We start from the raw sequence: 27,079 nt of genomic DNA on the forward strand, positions 1-27,079 counted from the left end.
TTGAGCAGAGATAGATAGAGAAAAAGTAGGACTTTCTCACAAGTCCCTTTCAAAACCCTGTGTTGGCTGTGACAAAGTTTTCTATTTGTTTCCCTACTGATAACTCAAACCAGGAACAACGAACAAAATATCCAGCAGAGTTTGACTCCTGTTTTGCAGCAAAATCACAGAATCAGGTGAGAACACAGAAGGAGGCTGGTGCCCCATCCCACCTGCTCACCCAGCCTTGCCTTGCAGGACAATTTCATGCCCTCTGCTTCTACTGGTGCTGGTGATCTGCAAGCACCAGCCATTTCTGAACGAAATGCACAACTTACCTTGTGCATTATTCGAACTCTCTGACCACTCACTCTCCAAACACAGAAGGCAATCTGCATCGGCCTCATGAAAGGAGTACTTGAGAACAAATACACCTGTTTGCACAGCAACTTGAACTGCTGCGGCAGCTCAGAAGAGCAGCTCCCCCAGCAGCTGTGTCAGCAAAGGACACCCGTGGTGACAAGTGAGTGGAGAAGGCGAGAACATTTGGGTGAGCACTGCGGTTACAGGGAGCCTGCAACGCAGAAAAGAGAGGTCACAGAAACACTAAGTAAAATACTTTAAATAATTTATGAAACTATTGAGTAATATGCTCATTTCTGCATGTGGGCACACACACACACTTCAGAAGCTCCTGGTTGAACATCAGAAAGAATTTCCTATGTGAATTTAATTAGATTCTGCATATTTTTATACACATCCTGATTATTTGGAACATTTCCAAAATATTAGGATTATAATTAAATGCATACATAAAATTTTGGGCATTTCTGTAACCAGGATTTACATCTTAGCTTTTGTGCATAGTGGGCTTTGTCACGGCCCACTGGCTGAACAGCTTCAGGTGAGGAGCCGTACCATTCATTTACTGTTGCAACTTGTGCAGCTCATTCTAATGGTAAAAACCACTGAAGATGAGGGCTTTCAACCATCCATAACCCTATGTATTTTTTAAGCCAGAGGCTAAATCCTTTCCAGAAATTTGATACTTCTTAGGGATCTGTACTTTGTCCCTTAGAAACAGCTTTTTAATTAACTTATTTATTTATTGATGAGACTAGATGATAGGAAAGAAGCAAGGGTAATAAAGAAATCATACATTCCCAGCCTATTAACCTCTGCTATGCAATAACACACAAAAAATCTCTTAACTTGCTTTTTTTTTCCCCCTCTCTAGACAGATAAGGCAACATGTTTTACATTCCGCACAGGGAAGTAAACATCCTTGCCAGCTACATTTCTGCAGAAAATGAGCCCTGGATCAATAGATTTGTGTATTTACAGACATCTGCCACAGATGATGAATCCTCCTGTAGATTAAACTCAGAAGAAATGACAAATAGTTGTTGGCATGCTGCTGGAGATTGGTTATGTTGCCATTTCCCATGAAGGAGTTCAGGATTCTAACAATCTTTAACCTCCTTGGATGAAAAAACAAAACAAAACACTACACTATTTGCCAAAACTGTACTTGTCAACTTTTTTTTTTCTGATTTAATTTAATATTGCTTGTGTGCTCCCCTGCTGCTCATCACTAGCTATTTTAAATAATTCTAGAGAGAAGGATAATATAAAAAAAATGTTATAGAAAGAATCACAGACATTGCAGAGAAAACAGTTAAAGACAGACCACGAGATAGTATTTAATGACACTTTAACATGCCTTTATGTCACCTGACATAGCATTAGGTAGAATATCATAGATAAAAAGCCAAGCTGTTACAGAGTTAAGTTAGTATGTTCAAGAAAAGGATAGCATGATAGACATAGTTACTTTGTCCTAAATGCAACATAGTCATTTTAACACACTGTCAGGCTAATTAATTTTGCTCAACAAGGATTAACAGTTCTGGTTTAACTATCCTGCTTTCATTACCAGGACTAACATGTCATCTGCACAGGTTTAACTAAACTAGTTATTAAAAACAATTCATGTTAAGTGATTATAGTCTGCGTTTAAGATAAGTATTCAAAATGAAGGTACAGCAAGGTCCCAATTCTCTTTTGATGCAAATCCTGTGCTCCTCATGCAGCATTTAGTCATCTAACAACTCTTCATGCCCGCATACACCTTATCTAAGCATTTTGCTGAGACAAAGGAACATTAAGTTTTTATGCTGTTACCACTTCTTGCTACAAATGGCTGGTATAGCATGAACTGGGGACGCAACCAGTCAACCACAATTCCCTTCTCCCTCTTTCCCCACTGGGCTTTGGGAAAACAGCAGTAGCGGTGGTGAATACTAATAGAGCTAATAATTATTATTAAAGGCAGCATCCAGTAGCACACCGGGTACTAGTCACACATGCTAATGCTTCTCAAGTTTTCTCACAATGACACTTTAAATCCTGAGAGCTTTTCGGGCTGTTGGATTTAACATTGGGTCAGACCCCATATATTTGCTAACTTCCTACCAGTGTAGCATAATCTGGGGTAAAAATGAAAACATGACTCGGGCAATTTACATTCTACCTATAATTTAATCACTGAAAGTGATAATCCTGAAGAACTCTCTTTGAAATTAGAAGACACAATCCTCCAATGTAACGTGCCCAAGAACAGTCATATGCAGTATTTGTCTCCTTGAGAACGATAAAATTCGTGAAAAAAATAGTGATTCTCCACTAATAACCCTCAATCTTTATCATACCTAAGGCAACTTTAAATTACACAATCACCAATTATACTGATACAGGTATTCCTCAGTCTCTCAATATCGCTGAACAATCCTTGTAGACTTCAGTCTACAGTCAGTCACATTCAAACTTCCTATTGCTTTGTCACTCAGGATTGCTTTAGAGGGTCTTGGAATTTTTATTTGAAAGCAGTTAAGGTGAAATATAATTAATCTTGTATTTGGTGCAAGGAAAAAAAAGTTTATTTTATGCACATAATTTAAGGAAATACAGAATTCATATTACACTGCTTCAAAATACTCATGTAAGGTTCATTCTGCTCTTCTTTATCCACAGACTTTTGAAATATTAGCTAGTCAGTATGACCAGAGAGTTTAATGTGGCCTGAAAAAGAAAGACTGGGTGGCAGCCCTCTCACAAAAGGGAAATGAATGAAATTATAACTTTTTCTTTGAAACTGAAACAAACTGGATATCTCATTCTTCAACACAAAATAAGTGTGTGTGTCTTCCAACTCAACATGACAGAAAGAACAACGATCAAGATAATCTGAAGTAGTCCACATAAGGCTTTAAGATGAAGCTATGGTTTAGTTTTTTTTATGGTATAGTTTTCCTTATTTTAACGTTCACAAAAACATTTTCCTTTAGTCTCTCATCTTCATCTTCTGTGCTTTTTGACTGGAGTCCACTAAGTTGAGGTAGCTGTGAAGATGGGGCCTTAAATTGTGTGGTAGCAAGACCTTCCATTTTAACAGAAATTTGGCAGCTTTCATAAATGAACAAAATGTTACACTTTCCAAACACAAATTTTATTAATTTCAAATTTTCATTTTGAAAAAGTTGAGGTAGATTGGTTTAAAAAGATGCTGGAAATGACACTACGGTCATGAAAGTGCAACTAATAGCCTACAAACCTCAAAGCTCTGGCTCCCTGAACCATTCACGCTCATGTTCAGGGAAGTACCTTGTATAATACAGGAAGTTCTGTTGGAAATGTACTGGCTCTGGCTATCAAGAATAAGGAAATTCCTCATTGGAAAGACTGCATTTACAAAGTTGTACTTATAAACATTTTCTTGTATGAATTTCATTCAACTATCTGTCACCTTACAGGGATGTGAAGCAAAAGGAATGCTTTTAAGGAGCTATTTGTAAAGATAAAATTTAACAGATTTTTACTCTTTTGAGAGTGTAAAAATTTGTGTAATTGAAGATTACCTGACTAACTGATAAATCACGCATAAGCCTCCTTTTCTTCCCCTCCAAACCAGTGCCATAGAGTATTCTTTTGTCATGGTTGGGATTTATAAATACTAAAGATACACAACAACTAATACTAAAACTTTGGCTCAGATTTCAGTTTAGAGAACATTTAGTAGAAGCCCTAAATATCATCTCATGTTCTCAAAGTCTGTGCATTAATTGAAAAACACAGATGTGTGATCCCTGCCTATTGTCCTCACTAAACAGAAGCTAGAATTGTAGCTATACAGCTGGCAGTGGATAACAAAAAAGCCAGATAATTGTGTGAGCAAATGAAAAGCCAAGAGGATCTCAAATGGTTGAGGGGCAATAATCTATGAAGGTAGCATGCATTCAAAAAGTATTTAGGAGAATAATGGCATACCCAGATGATTTCTGTGTATTTGCTTAACTACATGATTCCATCGCAATTCCTTGTAAACTGATAATTAACAGCATCCTCCAGTAATGTACATGTCAGTACCATGAAAGAATGACGGCATGCAAGCAAGGTGACAAGTACAGAACCATTCCTGTACACTCTTCCACACTTCACTACACACACATCTTTGACAGTGGCAAACAGAGGGGCGAAAGTGAAAGAGCAGAGCTGAAAATAGCTAAATACCCAGGTAAAACAGGAATCCCCAAATAATTAATCTTTGTTGTTGTTGTTGTTGTTTTTTAGTCTCTATGATGATCAAACCAAATTGTTAAAAAAAAATGGAAGTAAGGCTCCAAAATGATAAGGCAATCCTTAAAAAATGGACTACATTAAGTTATCATAGATTCATATAGAAAAGAGATGGAGTTCCAATTCAAGTGGTTTTCTCTGCAGACATGAAAGCTGGAAATCAACTTTAATGTTTCAGGAAAGCTGAGACTCTTGTGCCCATGGGAAAACTTGGAATGCTACTGATGACAGAGGTAATAAGTGCTGTCAACAGTGACTCAATGCAGTGATTTGAACATTTTTATATGCAAAAATAAATAAGATTACTAGTTTTAATAAAATTAAAATTAGTAATAAAATTACTGGATTTCAGTTATAGAAAAGAAAACCTAACCTGAACATAGGCACTTTATAGCCTTGTTATTAAATGAAGAGGAACAAAAGGAGAATGTGTGCTGAGAAGCACCTGTTATTCTGCAGGCTACAGGATGTGATTGGAAATCAGAGCAGTTAATGCGATACACTGCATAAGAGGGAGCACAACAGCCAATTGCTCTGCTCAGTAGCCAACCTTAATGTTGTACTCCTAATACAAACAATGACTTCAAAGGAGAAATAATGAAATGATTGCAGAAGTGATTAGATCTGTATTTCCTCAACAAAGTTAAAAACTAGAAAACAAACACAAAAAAGCAATGTTTTCTTAGTGTAAGAATATATTTGAACAAAGGAAACAATCCTCTTTAAAAAAAAATAAAATGATAATTTTTTTTTTTTTGCAAAACCTACTCAAATGAAGCAGAAAACTGAAAACTAAAATAAGACCTGGATAGGCTGCATAAAATATTTGCCAACTATAACTAAGGAAGTTGCTGAACTACAAAAGAGTATTTTTCAATATGTTGCTGAATTACTGGACTATTGGGGAATGTGGTATTTATGGAGGACTTTGCTTCCATTGGGATATAATTGGATCTAATAGTCACTGTAATTAACTTCATTAATTATTTTTTGGTCACAGAAAAATGTAATCTGTTGCTGTTTCCAGGAAAGTTTCACCGAATTTTAAAAGAAAAACAAGGTAGCTTGTCCTGGGTCTATGTTAGGGAAAAAATACATACTCATAAATCACCAAATTCAAGCAGCAAAAAGAAAATACCCCCACGACCAGTTGTTTTCCAAAATAACTATAGCTCTATTAATAAAGCATGAGCTAATATGTCATTGCTTTAAAAAGCAACATATTGTAACATTTTAAGGGAAGGTTCAGATTTTAATCTAGGCATCAGTCACCACGCCGTATCAGCTACAGAAGTGCTTCCACCCAGTTGTGGAGGGTGCAGCCCAATACCAATGTATTTACCTACACAAGAAAAAATGGCAGGGTCTTGGCGTGAAGGCTAGTGTGACACATCCCTAATCATCTTAATTACTTTAGTTTTAAAATTCTATTAAGTGCAGTACAGCTATAGAGCATGGTATTTGCCAAGCACATTTAATTAATCTACTGATTTATAATTTTGCATCACCTGCTAGCTTTTAATAGATGGGTTAATAGTCTGTACCGCAGTTAGTGATTGATAACTACAATATGGGCACAGTTTAGGTCTTGACCCCGCATGTTTGAAATGAGGGCAAGTTTCTTATTACCTTTAATAGGGGCAGCAGCAGTAGGGACTGAACCCCCTTTCCTCTCAAACAATATTTCTGTCACCCCCCTGCTCTTTCCAAGATGCACAGTAAAACCTTATATACCAGCTTCAATTTCAAGGATTTTTTTTTTTTCTTCTTAATCTGAAACCCACTGCCACCACTATTAAGCCTTGTGAAATGCAATGTAGGATACACCAGTGGAACTGCCTCTGCATCAAAAACTTTGTTAATTCATCATTATTGTATTCAGTTATCATTGCGTTAATCCCGACAGCTAGCCCAGACTGTCCCATACTCAGTGCACCCTGTTTTGTGAGTATTAAGCCTTTTCAGCTTCCAAAGAAGCTCACCCACTAGTCTGTTGGATTCATCTCTGCACTGACATCTCTCATTGCCTAGCCCAAGATTTCAACTCTCATTCCTATGACAACTTTGAGAAACAGGACATTTAGAAATAATGTATGCTTTTAGCAAAAATATTCCCATAAGTAAAGGTTCCAAGAATAGGATCTCGGATTGTGTATGTATTAACAAGCACGTATGTGTCATTATTCTTGAAAATACGTATTTTGCACTGTATTACAAAAAAAGTATTTATGATATACTCATTTTCAGATACTCATCAGCCAGGACTGTCATTAATCCTTATTTTGGTTCTTTGTAAAGTCTATGAGAGATATTCTTAAGCATGAAACTACTTTTGATTAAAAGGAGAAAAATAAAAAAAATGCAGGAAGGGTGTGTAGAAACAGGCATAAAATACAGTTTGAAATTAAAAAATAGCTTTTCTAGCCTAAACTGCTTGTGACTAAGTTGTTATTAAGTATTTCACACATTTTGGTATACAAGTTACAGCACTGTGCTTCAAGATATTTCTTTATATATATTTATTTTATAATTAGTGAATTGTGATATATAACCTTGTTAACGTTCTTAATATAATTACAGTTAAAATATGATGATGCTGAGATCATAAACCTAGCAGTGACTTATTCTGAGCTTTACTATATGTTCAGTGAAAATATGAACAACAAACACCCTAAACCTGAAGCAGTATACATTCTCTTTGCCAGAATCACATCCACATATTCAAACTAACTTGACATGTAAACAAATGACAATGGGGTACAATAAAACCTAAGTTTTCACTCAGGTGTTATAGCATGTATGAATTCTAAGATGTGATTTATATAACATCATTTATTTTCATTTCACTATCTGTCGTAACCCCTAATGTTTTACTGTCCATGTAGATTTTTCCACCAACACAGAAAATGTTTCTTTCATGAATGTCAACAAAAACATGAGGTACATTTGCCACTGCTACCTCTGTAGAAATTGTATGGGCACTTAAAACATCTAGAATTTTTGTTCACGTGTTTTATTCTAATAATAATTTGAATGTTTGAGAATAATTTTTTTTTCTGCCTTTTGAATTAGGCATCTTGATTGAAGTATTTTCAGATAAGCAAATAACTCACTGTTTGACAGCCTTTATTATTTTAAAATTGCAGTTAATGTAATTTAAAACAACTACTTACCTGTAAGAAAGAGTTCTCCACATCTTTTTGTCTTGCATCTCCATGTTGACAATAAACACGCTGTTACTATAATCATTTGCAGGTGCACTCCGAAGAAAACAAAGCATAGGTATTCCCAGGACAGACAGAGGGAGCTGTATCTCCAGTTTTACTCTTTAAAGATAGCTATAAACAAAATGTCAAGTTTAAATTTGCAAACATAGTAAAAATACATTTAAAAAAATCTCCAGCTTGTTTTTGACTGAATATTACAACCAAACAAATTAGGCTCTAAAAGCATCAGCCGAAATATAACTTTCCTAAAGATTAAGGTACAATGAAAACATTTTATTTCTTATAGCTACATCTGCACAGTAAGAAATTCAGGCAGCCAAACACTTGATTTTTTTTAAATTTTTTTTTTTTAGCTTAGACTTCTCCATGAATGAATATTTGCCCCTTTTCCTGTTCTAGTGATGTAGAAGTACTGGAAAACATGGTATGTCATCAGCAAAGTATGTCTAAAAGTATTAAATATGATGTTTAATAAAGTTGGATGGACAAGTATTACAGCGTTCTGAAAAAAGAAAAGCCCTTCCCTCTCATTTATCCTAGGATTCACAAAACCACACAATTCGAACTGCAGAGGAGAAGAGATAACATACAGAGCTGGATTTAGTAGCACATATGCCTTCCCTCTATTACTTTTGATTATGCGCTAGAAACTATGCTCTGCAACCATGTACAGAGAATGAGCTATCTCACCATCGCTGCTTATCCTACAGGTAAAATTAGGCAGTGAACAAAAAAAGTAACAAAATACTGCATATATATATATATATATGAAATTTTATTAAAAAAATTATGTTAATTTATTTAACCTCACCATAAAATGGATTTTTTTTAAGGCGTTGAACTTTGCAGCTTATTTATTACAGTTTGATTAAACAGATTTGTTTCTTCTATCTTTCTTGGGTTCTGTGAGAAGGTGAAGGGCAGAACTTGTTCTACTTTCATTTAAATTATTTGTCACGTTCAATAGAGCATTGCAGTTTTAATTAATCCACAAAATCCTGCGTAATTCTACTACACGTCAGGTGTAAAAAGGCCTCCACATTTGGTTATAATTCTGAAAGACTTATATTTATAAGAGCATATTATTCCAAGCTAGCCATTGACATTAAAAACTGCTATATGAAAATAATAATAATAATAATAAATGCATGGATATATAAAGACAGAATCCCCCAGTCCACCCAACAGCATTTGTGATCCTGGTGCAAACAGCCCTAATTCTACTGAAGAGCTTTCCCTGGAGAGATTTTGGCTGCACAAGAAAAGCAGATACGAACTCTTTATTACTTTTGCTAGAGATAAAGATGTTAGGTAGAATGGACAGCAACAAATTGGCTTATGAGTTCATTACTTCGCTGTTTATTCAAGTTCTTCTAATTTTTCACAAGTACTTTTGTACTCTACACAATGATAGCTAATATCCAAGTTATTTTTAAACGTAAATTAATCAAATAAAATCACCAACAAGCTGCATCTCAGACTGCTTGTTGCAACCATCCTACGCCTGCATGTCTCCTTTCCTCAGGGCATACGTCCTCATGTTTCCACTCTCACGGCACTGTTATACTCTTTAGAGCATAAACTCTCTGATTAATACCTTGTCTCCTCCAATATACAGAGCAATATCATAGCAATTATTGTATGAATCATTAATAATAGTAGAAATGCTACTCTAGAAAGCAGAATGCAAAGCCTTATACAACACTTGCTACTAAAGGATAGCCATTTGATAATAGTGGGTATATTGAAATAACTATTTTCTCCATTCACACTACATTAAAACTCTTCTCCTTCAAAAATCTGTCAAATACCACAAAATGTATACAAAAACTGACATTTCCAACATGCATCTTTCCCAGTCAATTGCCAATCTCAGTAGATGCAACTATAAAAGACTACTGAGAAATTACTCAACTACAGTAGATGTAAAAAGAAAATTAATTCCTTATATTACTTGAAAACAGTATGATTAACCCTTCATATTCTTAAACAATGAAAATTATAATCATTCTTAGGAAACAATACTGAAATAATAATTGTCAGAGGGCCCTCATACAGCTACACAGGCTTTAAATGCAGCTAATTTCTTAAACTTGATGCTTTTAAAAAGTGCAGTATTTGTATTATAAAAACCTGACAGCATAACTGTGTCTGGTTTTCAAGACATTATTCTACACAAATCTCTTTTTTCGGTAGGTACTTTAGACTGCATATCAACCTCTTACATTCTCTTGAGTAACCCATTAAATCAGATTTTTAAAATAATTTCAATATAAAGTACGTTTACAACGCACAGGAATAGTCTTGTAGTCGGTTTTTGATCTTTTATTTTTTTCCCACACACTTCTGAGTCCTAACAAGAAAAGAGATATTCTAGCAATATGCTCCACACATACATATTGCTTGGCAACACCACCATCTTTCCACAACTACTACTTGATATTCTCTACAAATATTGAACATATTGGTCATTTCTGATCTTCCCATCATGTACAATATTATGGTATTGCCACATTCTCTTTTTTATTTTGTTTGATTGGTTTCAGATATGATCTTGCTTTTGACTCATCTAAAATTAATATTGCTAAGGTTTAACGGCATTTCTTAGAAATGATATATAACTTGTATCTTGATGGCATGATTTAGCTTTCATTGAGACTGTAATTTTCTACCAGATACCATCTCCTTCATACAAAAAATGTTTTTGGTTATCGTAAAAAAAAAAAAAAAGTTTAGTTCTCCCAACATGTGCAACATACCACATTAGGAAAGTTTAACATATGTTGGGAAAAAACAAAGGCCTAATACCCTTCACGTAACAGAACTTCACCTGCTGAACAGAAATGAAATGCCTAATGATACAAGAATACTTTGTCTAAAAATAAACAGAAGCTTTTTTCTGTGGGGAAAAAAAAAAATCTGTTTTCAGTGAAACAGAAATTAAATTCAAGGACTCTCCATATCTCAAGGCTGAAAGTGAGAAGACCCTGAGAAGAATGAAACAGAGAAGAGCTCACTGATTGATGCACTTCCACGGCTGTGCAACTCCAACCTAAAAGGATTTGCAACCTTCATCATCAAAGGTAAGGTCAGGTCTCCTACTCTTGAAGCAGAAAATGAAGAAGTGCATTTACAACAACTGGTATACAGTAGTTTATCATAAGAGTGTGTCTTTGAAATTGGATGTGGGAAGCGTGTTTTTTAAATATAGTTTTAAGCATAAGGAATTTTAACGTCTTCACATAGTTTCTGCAGATATTTACTTCTACAACTGGATGTTCTTGTCCTCACACATGTTCCTTAACAGCACATAGCACTGCATTATAACTCTTCTAAGCCTATGGTTGAAGCACAGTTTTTCCAACCTACTACTGGAGTACATTTCAATATGGAATCTTAACTAAAAATAACTTGATATTTATATTTAATGCTTGAATGAAAAAATATCTATTTAAGGTACGGGTTGTTGTCTCTACAATGTCAGCAAATAATATTATTTGAAGTGGAATGTTGTATTTAATATTTAATAACACACATAATGAAAGTGGGTAGAATATTGAAATTTCAGAAATGCCCATCATTCAACTGGTATTTCAGATCAGTGATCTATGTTATCATGATTTAGCTTTACCAAGGAATTAAATAACAGTCAGGTATCAATATACTGTATATTATAGATGGTGAATTTAAATTTCAATTGTTTGTGTCAATATAATCCCAAACACTCCAGTGAAATAATCAACATGAAGAGGATGCTTGATGAAAATCAAGTCTGGAATAATCCAATCAGTGTTGTTTCAAAAGTTAGTGAAGTAATCATTTAGTTCAAAGTCAGAAGTTATATCTTCTAACTCTATCAGCCAAGCTTCCGGTTCATCACAAATGAAGTCCTGCTATAGATCTGATTATCCAAATAAGGACTTTTTTTATTTCCTTAAGAGGTAAATTAGAGGTCAAAGGAGATAAAACTTATGGTATTATCTGATCATCCTTAACATACAAAAATAGCAAAACAATGGTCTTTTAAGACCTAAAGCTAAATCCAATTCATATTAACTTATATAACAAATATATTACAAAAGCAAATTACAAATTTTACTGGCTAGGATGGCATCCAAATAGGAAACCGGTGTTAGTAGGCCACTTATTTTATAGGTTACTAAGTAGCACCTCTTAGTAAAATTTCATCAGCAAAGGAGAATACCACAGAAGTCTCACAGTATCCTGTTTGATGGGTTCATAGTAATTCCATCAACACACAGAAGTTGTACTGCATGGATGCACAGAAGCACAGGTTGCAGGAAGAAATCCAAATTATCTAGCACAAATCTTCATGGTGCTTGCTCACTGCTTATACTGTCTAAATGCAATACAGTGGCCTTTCAAGTAGCTTTTTCTCCCAAGACCAATTCATTATTTAAAATCCATAAACATTAAATTACCAGGCTATCACTCAGATGTAAATATTTACTTATTAACAAAGGTAAGAGCTCATTCATAAATTCCTGGATTAGACATTACATAATGATATCAGTTTATTTAAGACCTAGCTCCTAGCTACAAACATTCATGCAACAAATCAACAGACACAGAAATTTAAATATCATGAATTCTTAGGCTAGTTAAAAAACTTACTGTAGACTAAACCAGTAATCTGACTTAGTTTTGTGAAACCAACCCCCATAAAAACATGTCTTTCTTGTCTTTCTCAATCAGCAATCAGAATTTAGTCTGTCAGAGTTCTGAATTTAATCTAGAGGGAATATTTTAATTACATCAAAACTATAGTTTAAAAAAAAATAGTTATATTCTTTTTAAAAAGACGTCTTTTTATTATAATTTGTGACATCCACTCATCTAACTTATTTTACCATTTGATGTTCTATATTACATCCCAATTAAAAAGAAGCAAAATGATAAGAAAAATGTTTTCTAACAGTCTTTTCCATTTTATTTTTTATTTTGATATTATCTGTCTAGGTAGCTTTCTGGAAAATGAAATTTTAGGAAATTATACAATTATATAATGATAAATTGTGTTTTAGAGTTTAATAGCAGCTCTTAGCTTGGCTGACCTCCCTCTTGGGTTTGTTTGAATATCTTTGGCCTGAGGGGTGATAACTTTTTTCTGTATAAAAGTCCACTTTGAGTTGGGTTTTCCATGGGGAAATTCTTGTGAGTCATCTTCTTTGGAGGAATTTTTCAGAGCTCGTCTTATCTTCTGCCGTGAGCCAAGATTGTACTTTTCCTTCATGTCTATTCCATGAAGAAAACGTTTGATGATACGATCTTCTAGAGAATGAAATGAGAGGGCTACTAGGCGACCTCCAGGTTTTAGAAACTTCTCAGCTGTCTTCAGCCCTATAAAGAGCTCATGAAGCTCATCATTTACAAATATTCGCAGGCCTTGGAAAGTTTTGGTAGCAACATGTGTAGGTCTCTGAAGCAAGTCTTTTCGTGCATACAATGCTGATGCTGGAAAAGCACCTGTAATACATTTGAAAAGGTATATGTTAGTATTTTGTTATTTCTACACTGCTAATCTGACATTAATCCACTCATGTATGATGAATTGAAAGGAAAGCATACTTACAACAGAACCCTGAGTAGTGAGCTTCCTTCTTTAAAAGATACATTTCCTGATTTGAATCACCTTTAAAACCCTATTAAACTGAGCTGGCTTGCAGTTGGAGTGTTGTTTTTTCCTATAGGAACTGCTTCCTGAAATGCTTCACAAAGTTAAAATGCAAAATGATAGCTGAAACCAAAACAGGGAAAAATGAAGATGGGCCAGATAAATCCTATACCTTACAACTCAGTATAATCAATGCCAATTAATTGTTTGAGGTGGTTTTATTTATGCTTTTAAGACAAGGAAAAAAAAAAGGTGGACACAAAATTTTAACTTTTGCCTTCTACATTATTATGCACTTATTCACATGCAGAGATAAAATGAATGTTTTACATTCATTTACATAGAAAATACAATGTTTATCTAGTGGTAATTGTCTTTCAATTAATTACTGAAAGCTTAAAATAGATGTCTTATTTTGGAGATAATAATTCTTGACCATTACACCTGTGTTCCTTCAAATGATCACAGAAGTACCTTGAGAAATTTAGAAAATGCAACCGATATTGTTGATTTTTCACGTGTTTGTATAGCAGAATGTGTTAAGGTATGAGTTTTTTGAAGAAAAATCACCACCTTAAATAATTTTGACTGGTGGCACAAAATTCCCTCCTCCTCTTTCCCCAAAGTTCCTACGAGTTATGCAAGTCTCTTTAGAGACTGAAATTTTCATGGAAACTTTAATATAGCATTATTTTATGTATTTTATTCTTGAGTCTTCATTATCGGAGTACAGAGCAAAGAAGAGATTTGATGAATCAAAGGGACTAAAGTGCAAGAGCCTTACAAGATCTGTGAAACCCGAATAAACTTGTAATCTATTATGTAAGTGAATGCAGACATTTTATAGTGGCACATAAATGGAAATAATTATTTTTTGAAAGAAGAGAACCCATTAGAGATAAGGCAATTCATCTGGTATACGTGTATTAAAATGCCTTAATACTATGCCAGTGCTAAACTACAACATAATAAGGCAATGGTTTGAAAGAAATGCAGTTCAAAATCAAGTAATTGATATTCTGCATAGTGAAGTAAAAGAAAGGAGCATGATGCCTCTGAAATAAGTTGATTAAATTCACATTTACAAAAGTGATTGAAAAAAATAATAGAAATATCAAAGTTTTTCTATATTTTTGCCAGTATGCTGGCACAAAATATTGTATTGGTGGAATTCTTCAGAATTTTAAAGGTGAGATTCTACTTATGTCAGAAAACATATGTTCAACATCACAAACACAAGTGATCATCACTGTTAAGCAAAGGGAGAAGCCACTAATGATATATAAAATTGAATCATTATTAACAAAGTTATTATCATGTATGCGATGCATCCAAGGTGCATTTCTGCATACTCTATTTTCCCAAGTACATTCCTTCTCCTCTGACTCTAATGACAAAAGTGCCTGAATTAATTGAAAAACCCCACCGTAGCTGTTCCTTCTTACTGCTGAGTCCTTCAAGACAGAAGAGGCACCAGGATGCACTTCTCCCAATGCACATTACTGCACAGGGATGTGTGGCTTAAACTCTGCTTCACAATTAAAATAGATTTAATCTCTGGGAACTTGGCTCCTCTATCAGGTGCGGACTCTAGGAAAAGTTACATTAGCTACCTACTGTCTTTGAGACCACCGTGTTTTGTAACTTATATAAATCATAAAGGAATACTTACTGATGCCCTAGGAAACCAGCTGACACACCGAGTTTGTGCTACCTAGCACAATATCTATTTCCATATTTTTCGTATATCTAAAAACAGGCTCTGATTTGAAAACGAAACGCTTCAAACAGCCACTGACTACCATTTATGCGTGAAGAAAATTGTCTCTTCGTGCATAATATAATGGCATGCCGTGTGCTGAGCAAAATAAAAAATTTTCTTTATACACTTAACCAACACCTACAAATACAAGTAATTTGCTCAGAACAGCCATGTTTAAAATTAGTATGTAATGTATCAAAAGAATACCACAGGACATGCGTATTTCCATAGCATTCACTAAGTGACTAAATCTACATAGCTTCATATTCTCCTTAAGCCCCGTCTTAGGTTTCATTTAGAATCAAATTTTTCTTCAGGAGAATTTCAAGTGGACATATCAGATACTTGGGTATCATTTGGATTCAACTACAAAAGCCATGGATTCTTGACTAAAAATGACAGTTCGTGAAAACAATACCACACAAGTCTCTTTCTTCTTCCAAGCATATGTTTTCAAAAAATGAAAACATACCTCTCTCTCCTTCCCCCCTTCCAAAACCAAGCCTATTGCCATCATGTTCACTCTACTGAAAATAGCTGTAACTGGAATGAAAAAGCACTGTTTCCATACAAAATATTTCCTACTAACAAGCTAGTGGGTTAGAAAGCAGTATGGTTGTTGTTTTTGTTTTTTCCCCCTCCACTTCAACTGGTATTGTTCTACCAGCTTTATGCAGAACCTCCTTTCTCTTGCCACCTGCTGCAACATTTACAGTTGTGATGTCAAGAACACCAGTTTTACACTTTCAGTTTTGGGCTGTTACTATCAGGAGCTGGTGTTCACCTCTCAAAGCAGATCCACAGAGTTTTTAACTTTATTAAAAATTCATATTTTAGCAGCCTAAGCATTTAAGCAGCCTAAGTACTTTCTAAAAAATACCACTGGTTTTCCGTGGATAAGCTATTTCTGATATTCTAAGAGTATTCCAGCTTCCAAAAGTATCACAGATACAAATGAAGCCAACCCACAAGAGTACAGCATGAAATCTGGATACAAAACTGACTGTGCTTATTTATTGATTGGAAACCTAGAATGAGAACCATTATTTAAATTTCCATGGCCAATCTCACTGGAACTTTAGTAAAATACTGAGTTTTATGTTGTATGTCATCAGAATATCTTTTACTAATCTGAATGGGGTTGATATAAATATCTGTTCTATTTCCAAAATGGTTTTGTAAAACCTAAATGCTAATATTGGTCAGATTTTTAGCAGTTCTGATCACACTGATATTTTGCAATTGAAACACTGAGTAAATAAGCTAAAGAAATTAGATACTCAGGCTACCAGCATGACTAGAACAGTGGCAAGTCTTAAGAAAGTTCTTTCAGGTGTCCTGCCATGGATGTTGAGTGTAAAGTCTTTCTCCAATACTCTTCTATGGCAATTAACTGTGCTTTGAAATATCTGTAAAGTAAATTGGAAAAGTGAGTCCTTGTAATACATGTTTATGAGAAACTCTGAAGAGAATTAAATAAAAACCCTAATATATTCTGCAAGTATAATAAAACCTTACACGCCTCAGGTGAACGTGAGAAAACAGCACAGGAGGACATATATAATGGTACCGAATACTGGTAAAGGATACCTTACCACTGGTAAAGGATACACCAGGAAACTGGTGTAGAAATACAGACACTGCAGTTTTATGCAACCAAAAAGACTAACTAAAACCAAAACATCTTCACGTTCAATGGCCTATTGGTCTGTCTTTAGAGACCGCTATTGACTAATAAATGTAATTTGTGATAGGGATTTCTGTCATACGGGCCTTCATCTTTTTATTAAAGTCAGTAGATACAACCTATGTGACAGGGGTGAAAAATATTTCTACCCCACTCTCAGTCCTCTGGTATAGTTAAATAGAAACCTACTTGTGCTTACTGATGAGGCACAAAATCTATCACCCAGCCCCCTCCAACTGTTGCAACAGTAAAAGAAAATCTTTACTGGTAACAGGCTGCACAATGCACAAAAACATATATATATGTATAAATCTGTATGGGAAGCTTGTAAAATGAATTTCATTCATAAAAACACCATGCTTCCAGCTAGATGACTGGTTTGAAATCCCAGAGAGAGAAATTATCATTTTTAGTTTTGGGATGCCCTTATGCTACTTACACTTTTAAAAATCTAATAGATTCACAAGTTAAAATGTATTGAAATTCTTAAGCTTGTGAATGAAATTAGCAACGTGCTGTGCCTGTCAATATGAACTATTAAAGTCTCCAGAGTGTACAAGAGTGGGAGAGTTTAAAAATTAATTCAGATCGTGCACCTGTTTGCAGGAATCCGTCTGTTGAATTAGCATTGCATTTAATAAGTTTCTGTGACGCATCTAATGTCCTTTTGTCTAGGCTCCCTCAGTACAGTGTTAATTCACACCCATCTGAATTTCAGGCAATATTACAAATTCCAAACTGATAATTAAAGTATATCAGTGTGGAACAATCTGAACAAGACTGACTTTACCCATTAAAGTTTTTTAAATTTTTCACAATTCTTTAGTATCTCACCATCAATTCCTTTCAAGTTAAGTCCAAATGACTACATAATCTCAAAATGACCTGTTAATAGATAACATATTTCAATGCCATTGAGAAAAACAAAACTGTGAAAACAAATGAATAGATAACAAGGTATATTACCCACTAGAAGGAAAAATTGAGCAGTAGTACATAAAAAACATATTAAAATTACCGTCTAAAGAATTTCACTATTTCTAACCAGTTTTCCTGCACATCCAGTTAATACTATCATTTCACAACAGAACTCAAGGAGCTTCAGCAATAGCCATCAGGAAGTACTTCTTAATTGACTTCTACACATCTATTCACAGATCTTCAGTAGAGAACCACTGATCTTTAGTATTTACACAGTGTTCATCATTACAGATAGCTGTGTGAAAATTGTAAACAGTGCGTAGAGTTTGATTGAGCTACAGGAAGAGACGATATTCGCATCAGCGAATTAAAAAATAAAAAATAAAAAAATCCTCCTTTCCCCCTGTGTAAATTGCAGGATCCACCGCTTACTCAGAGAGCTCCTTATTTAAATGGCTCAAAAGCATTTTGGAAAACATTTAGAAAAAAATAAGACAAACCTTTTTTTTAATTTAATTTTATTTTGTAGGACTTTATTCAATGGCACGGTAAATTGAGAGATGACTTTCAGGCTTTATGCCAAGAGTTAGAAGGAATTCTTTCATTGAATTGGAACAAAAGACTGTTCTGTTTAACTAAGAAATCACTTGGATACCTGAGTTAGCCCTAAGCTGTTGTAGGCAATCTTGACATACTAATCTATAATTTTTTCAAGCTGTACCTTAAAACTTTTAACTCTCTCCAATACAAACTCTAGAAATGTCTGAATGATCTGTGACTGTTGTAGAGCCTTTTGTTTTACTTAGTTTTGTTATACTTTATTCTTATCTCCCAATCAATTAACAGCAGCAATACACCTTCTAACTCCCTTTACTGTTTGTTTGTTTCCTGGATAGCATTTCCCTTTTCCATTCCAGGCTAGTCCAAATCTAACCTGGATTCATTGGGATTCTGGTTATCAGCTGGAACTTAGCACAAAAGTTTAGAGTTCTGGAAAATCTTAAGCCATAGTAAATCATAAGATTTTAGAGAAATACGGATAATATGTGAATTTTCAGATACTCATATCAGTAAAGAAAAAGACACAGATACCCAGCTTCATTGGCTAGACTGTTTACATGTTTTCTAGCTATCTAGCCACAGGCAAAAAAAATGATCCTGTTCTGGAGAAAAAGTTATGATCATATAGAGTCTGTAAAGTCTAAAATGCAAGATTTTATTTTTCTAATGAATATATATACATGTATATATATATATATATATATTAAGGACTTGACATTTAAGTAATAGGTCATAGAGTTTACTCTGCTTAAGTCTTGAATTAGTCATGGCTTTTTTGTGCTGTCCTATCAAGAGGATTCTGTAGCTGTGATCTCTGGCCCTGTAGCTATGACTTACCTCATTAACTTCATGGATATAAGTTTGTAGTAGAATATATACTGATGATAAATTGAACAAAATCTATTATAGTTACCAGAAATTTTCTTAACATATTATCTGTTCAAAAACTAGCAAGGATCCACCCTTGGGCTCCTTTACAGGGAAATCAGATTAAAATTGTAAGAAGTTCCACCCAAACAGGGATAAGTATAATAGTCCTAACATTGTTTTAACTACTTGCATACTTCAAGAAGCACACAAAATACATATTTACTGTCTTAGCAGATATATGTTGGATTCATTTTCTTTGGCGTCTTATCTGATGCATTCCTGATTCACATATCAAGCTGCTCTTCAAATACATCAGAGTTTAAAGTGAGAACAAAAATCCCCTGTTGTTTTCACAGAAAGTGACCGTTAGGTGATGACTCACATGCAACCCATTAAACGTGAAGGGATCTTTGATCAATCTCTTTTATACACTAATAATTTTATTTTTTGAATTCAAGCTAGTTGGCAGAATTATTTTTGAGGTTAGCATGCTGCTTGTTTACAGCATACAACACGTTACATCTTTAGCATAGCAATATGGCTGCTTTAATCTCAATAATGGTATATTTTTAATCAATAGTTGTTTCAAAGAGCATGAGATACATCTGACAACACTAAATTATTACTTCATAAAGTTGATGATAAAGTTGATAAAGTTGATGATCATTTTAGAAATGCAAATTCTTAGGTTTTATTAAAGACTCATATATTCTTTAATATTATTTATTCCCCACATTCATTATCTCTACTACACATTTACAACAGGGGCTTATAATAGCTAGCAGTGTCTTCAGGTCCTGTAATCGTATCAGCTAGACTTTGGGCCTGGTTTAAAGTGGACATTTTGCTCAAGCATTCTGGTTTATACAACTCAAAGCCTTTTAATTTCTTTGTGATCCTAAAGCCATTAAAAGTAAGTCCCTATTAAACTTCTTAAGCTCACTAAGGTAGGCAATAAGATATATTAATCACTAATTATCACAATTATTAATCACTATTCTATTAGTTATCACTAATTATATTTTTTTTAAATAAAGTTACAGTTTAAGTAGAATAGAATAGTTTAGTTGGAAGTGCCCTACAAAGATCATCTAGTCCAACTGCTTGACCAATTCAGCGCTAACCAAAAGTTAAGGCATATTGTTAAGGGCATTATCCAAATGCCTCTTGAACGCCGACAGGCACGGCACATCAACCACTTGACTAGGAAGCCTTTTCCAGTGTTTGACCCTCACGGTAAAGACATTTTTCCTAATGTTCAGTTTGAAGCTCCCCTGTAGCAGCTTTTGTTGTACTTGTGCTTCCTGTCATCTATCACCAGGGAGAAGAGACTGGCACCTCCCTCTCCATTTCCTCTTCTCAGGAAGAATACATATTTTTATGAAAACAATATATTTTTAAAGCCTTCAGGATACAGATAAAATTTGTAACACTAATCTTTACTAAATGTTAAATTAGGATAGCCATCTTAAAGGTCTATAGCTAAAGGAGTCAACAATTTAGGGTATTTTGTGACAAGACCCAGTCATTTTCATTTCTTGGTTAAATTAAAAATAAATAAATAAATAAATAAATAAATACAGCCTTATATTTTAGATTGTTAAGGCACAGTATAAGTATCTTATATTTTTGTTTGAAAATTTTCACTCGAGAACACAAATGTGAAGGTTCTCCATGTGAGCACAGCTCCTGTCTAACTAGATTTTGTTCAAGTTGTTTACAGTGAAGAGCAAGTAAGATGAAGTGTTTCAATAGGCGCTTCAGGCTGATCTAGTTGGCATTCACAAGGTGAAGCAAGCTACGTATTGCTTTACTTTTTGCTTCCTCATTCTTTAAGCAGAGAGAATGAATCTAATTTCATTCATAACTGGAAACTGCCGTAGTACTTCCCCTCAAAATATTAAAATGTAGAAATTTAAAACAAAGAGATGCATATGACGTATCTATTTGAATGCTTATCAATAGCTGGGACAAAGAATTCCCTAGGCTGCTGTCATTCTGTGTTTCAACTTCGTTGACAAAATGATAAATCACTTCATGTAAAATCTATTATTAAACTAATCGGTGAAATACAGTATAAGAAGTGGGATATTACGGGGGAAAAAAAGGAGAGCTGACATCAGAGCAGAATAGGCAGGATTAGATCCTGCATGATTTCAAGTACAAATAGATCCCTCTGGGACTTTGGGGATTAATATTTTTTCTCTCTCAGCCACTGTGAAGAATTAATGAGGCTACCTGCAACAATGCTTGCAAGCTGCTGAGTTCTGGTGATGGGATATATGCTGCGTGCCTGAACGATGGCTGAAGCGATTTTCTTGGCGTGCCTCTCCTCCCCGTATGTTCTCAGGATGGACGCAAGTGCCTGTTGATCTAAAGCATTCACAACATCAGCAGCAGTGGGCATGTCAGGGTACCTACGCACAAGAAGAGCCAATTAGTTCACTGACGTCAGTTTTCATTGACAAGAGGTGAAGCTTCATAGCACTGAGACATAAAGTCAAACACACACACTGCATACAAGTGCCTTTGAGGTTTTCAAGTAAGAGACAGCAACCCTATGAAAACAGATCTCGTTTGTACCTTTTAAATCCTACTTTTTGCTACTTTAAATAGTTTGTTCCTTAACATCAATTAAAACAGCTGAAACTTCTAAGTACAATCATAAACTATGCCTAATGAGTTTACAGGAATAAATACATTTCAGTATCATGTTAAAATGGAAATGCTGTGTGACTGTTCCTATTTAGACATCTTTAGAATATAAACTTGTCCCTTCTGGGTTCATTTAGTCACCTTGCATTATATGTTGTTTTTTATTTGGAACTGATCTCAAAGATATTTTCTTTCACATCTCCTGCTATGAAAACAACTGCTTATGAAAACAGTTTAACTTTACTTTTCACGAAAAGGTGTAAGAATTTATATCCAAACATTGTTTTGAGAGAATTCAAATGAGATAATACTGCAAATGAAAGGAACTGTTAGAATTGAAATGGTATAAGTCGTACATATTTATTTATTTTTAAATTGTGTCACTATGCTATTGAAACAGTTCAAAGTATTTTATGAAGATCACAGAAGTGTTTACTAATGTGGAGAAAACATATAACCTACTTAATAAATTCTCTTCTAAAAAGACACTAACATGCAGAATATTTTTCAGGCATTCATTACTCTCCTGCAGTATCTTATAAAAGATAAAACTTAGAAATCAGAGGCAAGGAGTACCATAGCAACAACTGTAGCGGAAGGTTTTTGTTATGCCACAAGTAGCCTTTGTTCTTATATACTGTTATACATATGTATCCTCATGATGCAAATGCAAGCCACAAGTTCAGACTTTTGAAATCAGAGGGCTAAATCCCAGTAGGATCACGTGAGCTTTTTATACAAACTGGAAAAAGGCAGCATCTTGAAATTTGCTGTGTTAAGACTTAAATGTTAATGTGTTAAGACAATTGCTTAGAAACAGAGGCTTCCATAGTCTTCACATATGCTCTATGTGAATAATGAAAGATCAAATGACATTTCTTAAGACTACAGGTTCATCAAAACACAAGGCAAAGAAATGTTCATTCTCTTAGTAATGCATTATACAATTACTGCCATCATCTATAAAACACAGGTCTTTGTCTTTTCACATGAAAACCACAATGCTATATTAGGCATATATTAGGCTGTTAGAAGATGAAAACTGCTGCATAAGTAGAAAATAACATTATGCCATTGAAATTCGTGCTCTTCAATGAACTCAACACCAATTCTGATCATTTAAATAGAGATCGCTTATTTAGCGATTGATAACTTCACAATTAAGTAAGCTTGATGTGCCTCCTACACAATGTGAAAGGAAACCTCCAAGACTACTAAGGCAAGCTTGCAATACCTAACGGATTTTAATTGGCAGCTGCCATGAATGGGATTTCTAGTTGCTCTTTTGTTTTGTTTTGATTTTTTTTAAAGTTACTTTATACTCCTTTTGCAGAGAAGTAACTGGGTCAGATGGCCGTTGCAGAAAGGAGGGAAGTTACTTCTTCCCTGACAGCGCAACCGAACACGGTCAAGCAGACATTCCACAAACAGAAAGTGTAGCAAAAAAGGAAAGTGATTGCAGTAAAGAATTGTGAGCCTGCAGATCACATAGTCAGAGAAACTGCAGAAATAGAAGGAAGACAACAGGCCTCAACTTAAAAAAAGCATGGTAGGCTTCATAGGAACCATGCAGACCATACTGGTCTTGAGGCAACCCAGCCACACATCGAAGAGAGAAAAAATATATTTAACAGTCTGCCTTTTGCACTAGCTTCCCAATTAAGGGAAAAAAAAATCTAATTAATATTCTAATTTATTTTTTTTTAAGCCTCCGATCTTCCTTGTGAAATTCAATACAGAAAGAGAACAAGGAAGTATACCTCAAGGCTCTAGGTAACTCGGTGTCCTGTCAACATATTTGGCAGCTTTTTTTGCTCTCCACAATGTTATCAGAAATCTATGTCTTAAAGTAAAAGCTGTCCCTGTAACTGTATACCATACACACTAAAAATGTAAAATTTTAGTGATAGAGTTAAGAAAACATTATTGGTTTAATTAGTTTAATCATCACTGTAACATTCCTCTTAGCTAAAGAAGAAAAAGAACATAACCAGGATTTTAAGTATTAAGACTGAAAAAAAGCTTTGTGGCATAAGATATACAGTATATTTGTGCAAAATTAGATGTGGTTTTATGATGGCCATTCTCTAGCTTAAAAGGAAATGACATGCACACGTACCTGTCACCATCCATCCTCATGTCCAGAGGTCCATCCTTCTGCAGGGAAAAACCTCTTTCAGGTGTATCAAATTGCATAGAAGAACAGCCAGCATCCAAGAGAACTCCATCTAGAGTCCCTGGCTCAACTCCAGATGAGATTAGCAAAGCCTCTGACTGGCTAAACTGTCCTAGAAGAGCTCGAATCTGTTTCCTGTAAGAAAATCACAAATAAAAAGCCTCAATTTTAACAGTGCAGTGCTCTCCTCTTGTATAGCAGCAATTAGATAGTAATGCTCACTTGTCTCTTAAGCAATGGGACTATTCCCAAAGTAATAGTTTAGGTACATTTCACATGCCAGCACGCAGAACCGATCCAACCCACTCATCAGTAGCTTAAGACTTAAGCTAAGTTTGCTTAAGTTTGTCTTCCTTCCTGCTTAACCTCAAAGTACTCCAAATGCTCACAAAAATATCAGAAACCTGACTTCAATTTCATTTCTCCACATGGGGGAAATCAAAGTGACTTCTTCAACATTTGATGGGAATGCTCTGACCACCCTGGAATCTCCTGCTCTGGGCATGACTCTTAGTTAAGTGCAGAAAAGAAGGTACGTTTCTTGGACCTACAGGAAACGCTGACAAGATGGAATATGACTGCCAAGCCTTGTGGTTAATACTTATTTGCTAGGAAAAAAAATCCTTGGTTCTTGCTGTGGGACAAACACTTGTTTAGGGAACATGTTGATTCAAAAACAGTTAGGCAAAATTAGGTGCACTGGATCATAAGCAGATAAAACATTTCAGTGTAGGCACCTGAACACTGGTTAGAGCAGAGTTTTACATATGTTTTTGTGCTTTGCATTCTTCTTTCTTAACCTTTAAGGTGTTTCTTGCTTAATATTTCTGTACTGCAGAGAGAAAGTAAAAAAAAAAAAAACATCTCTGAGGCGCCCATCTCTTTCTTGCAAGTGTGTCTAAGCACGTGCTTTTGATTCTGGTCTATTATAAGGTGACCTACAATTAAACCACTTATTTACTCATACATTGTCAAAAAAACAATTTCACAAAGATTTAAGAATGTTAACCAGTATGCTGCTGCACTTTTAATCAGTACCAGGAAAAAAAAAAAGGGCAAAAAAACCAAACCAACCAACCCACTGACCAAATACATTTCTGCCCCTAAAAAGAAGCCACTGACTCCACATCAGAGTTTTGGTAATAGTTTGAGGACCTGGAGCTCCTCAGCCCCATGGACTAGTGCTCCAATTATTACAAGGCCAGCTAAGTTAACTCACATCATTGTCAGAGTTCCATGGGCAGCAGAACGGATGGAGAGCGCAATTCTTTGCTACAAAAGAACAGCTGCCTCTATCTCTTTTGAGATGTCAACATTACTGTTATTTTGGAAAACAAACAAAGAAACAAAAAACAACCAACACGCTTTTTCAAAAAATCAGCTTCAGTCTAATCCTTCTTTCAGGTCAGTTTAAGATTCACACAACTGGCCTTACGACAACCTAGTTGACTCCAGAGACTACCGTTTTAAGAGAGTGCATGAACAGAGAATCAGAAGTACTTTTGCACACATCCAATTGGAGTAAGTAAGAATATGCTATGAAGGAAAAAAGAGAAAACATTCAATTCAAAGGAAGAAGCTACGAGCACACAACCATATGGAGGAACATTTAGGTATATAGTGGTATCCTCGTTAGAGTAGAAGGAATCAACTTAGCACAGAAACTGGGAAATACCTTGAGTGAATGAATTTCATGAGGGATATCATGATCACACATGCAAATGTCTGAATTGACTACTGCCCAGTACATAATTAAATGCAACTATTCAGCTTAATGAGAACTGACAGTTCCTAAAAAGCACTATTATCTACTTAACATAGTTTAATTTTAGCCAAATAGTTACAGCTTTGAGACTACATTTCCCTTCAATACAATACAAGGAATTTTCTTGGAAATCTGCACTTTGTCCAACGGGGCAGTGTTTCTAACTTTATAACTTGAATGAAGGAATGAACTTTACAATTCTGTATGTGGGAGATGAAAATGAATGAGATCTGGAAAAAAATATAAATTGCCATTGTCTAGTTCCTCTGACAGTAGTCCATATTGGTGGCTATGAAACAGTGCTGTATTGTGCTACTAATCATTCTGAAAAATTATTTTGAACTACATTCATATCTTGCTAGAAATTTGGTTATATTTCTTTAAAGAAATCATGCATATGTGGACTGCCAATCCTTTGTGACTACGAAAAGGTAATTAAATGGGCATATTTGATTTAAGTTGAAATTTACAATTTAGGAGATAGATGCTTCATCTGGAAAATGTTTTGGCATTCACAAATAAAGACAGGAAAAAAAAAAAAGATTGACATTTTGATGTCAGCCTTCAGCTGCATGAAAATATACCCTCCTGTTTGTTATACACTTCATTTTGTATCAATAGTGGATACAGGTCTGTTGGTCAATTTAAATCTTTACTAAAAGCAGATGCTTTTCATGACATTATAATGACTATATTTAAACAACAGGTCAGTTCTCTGAATTCCTCTTACTTTGTGAATCCAAAGAAACAACTTTAAACACCTTGGGTATCTCAAAACATTTTAATTAATCGAACCAAGTACACGGGTATGAGCAATCATTTATTACCTTATGAAAACAAATACAGATACCAACTCTTTTTTTCCATAGGATGGTAACAATGATGATAGTAATGATAAGGACTAATCTATTAGATGATGAGCAAGACATTTATTTAAAGAACAGTATTTCATCAAGCACTGAGAAGCATTTATTAGAACATAATAAAGCTCTTCCCTTGTCTACCATGCCTCTGTTCAAATCATAACTACCTGCTATGCACAATTTTCTCCAAAAACGTTTGATTTTGTCAATTCCTTCTACCTTCAGATTTTTGTTTACATAGCCTGTAAGTTTTATTTCCAAAATAGCCTCAAATAAATATTCAAACAAATAAAACTGCATACACTACTCTAAAAACTGTTTCGTACAGTCACAGGCCTTTGGC

The 27,079-nt window shown here is 34.8% G+C and overlaps 1 protein-coding gene across 2 annotated transcripts in view; it reads right to left on the minus strand.

Moving 5' to 3' along the window:
* Window positions 1–9,177: 9,177 nt before the first annotated feature.
* Window positions 9,178–27,079, minus strand: part of METTL15 (methyltransferase 15, mitochondrial 12S rRNA N4-cytidine) — a 95,773-nt gene continuing 77,871 nt past the window's right edge. For both annotated transcript variants that reach the window (XM_080595261.1, XM_080595260.1), the window contains exons 4-6: window positions 24,052–24,243; window positions 21,516–21,694; window positions 9,178–13,328 (exon numbers count right to left, since the gene is read on the minus strand). In XM_080595261.1, coding sequence (XP_080451387.1) covers window positions 12,883–13,328; window positions 21,516–21,694; window positions 24,052–24,243 — 817 coding nt within the window. In that variant the 3' untranslated portion in view covers window positions 9,178–12,882. The remainder of the gene's footprint in view (window positions 13,329–21,515; window positions 21,695–24,051; window positions 24,244–27,079) is intronic.

Source organism: Anser brachyrhynchus (genome assembly GCF_964034855.1).
Source record: "Anser brachyrhynchus genome assembly, chromosome: 5".
Taxonomy (NCBI): Eukaryota; Metazoa; Chordata; class Aves; order Anseriformes; family Anatidae; genus Anser; species Anser brachyrhynchus.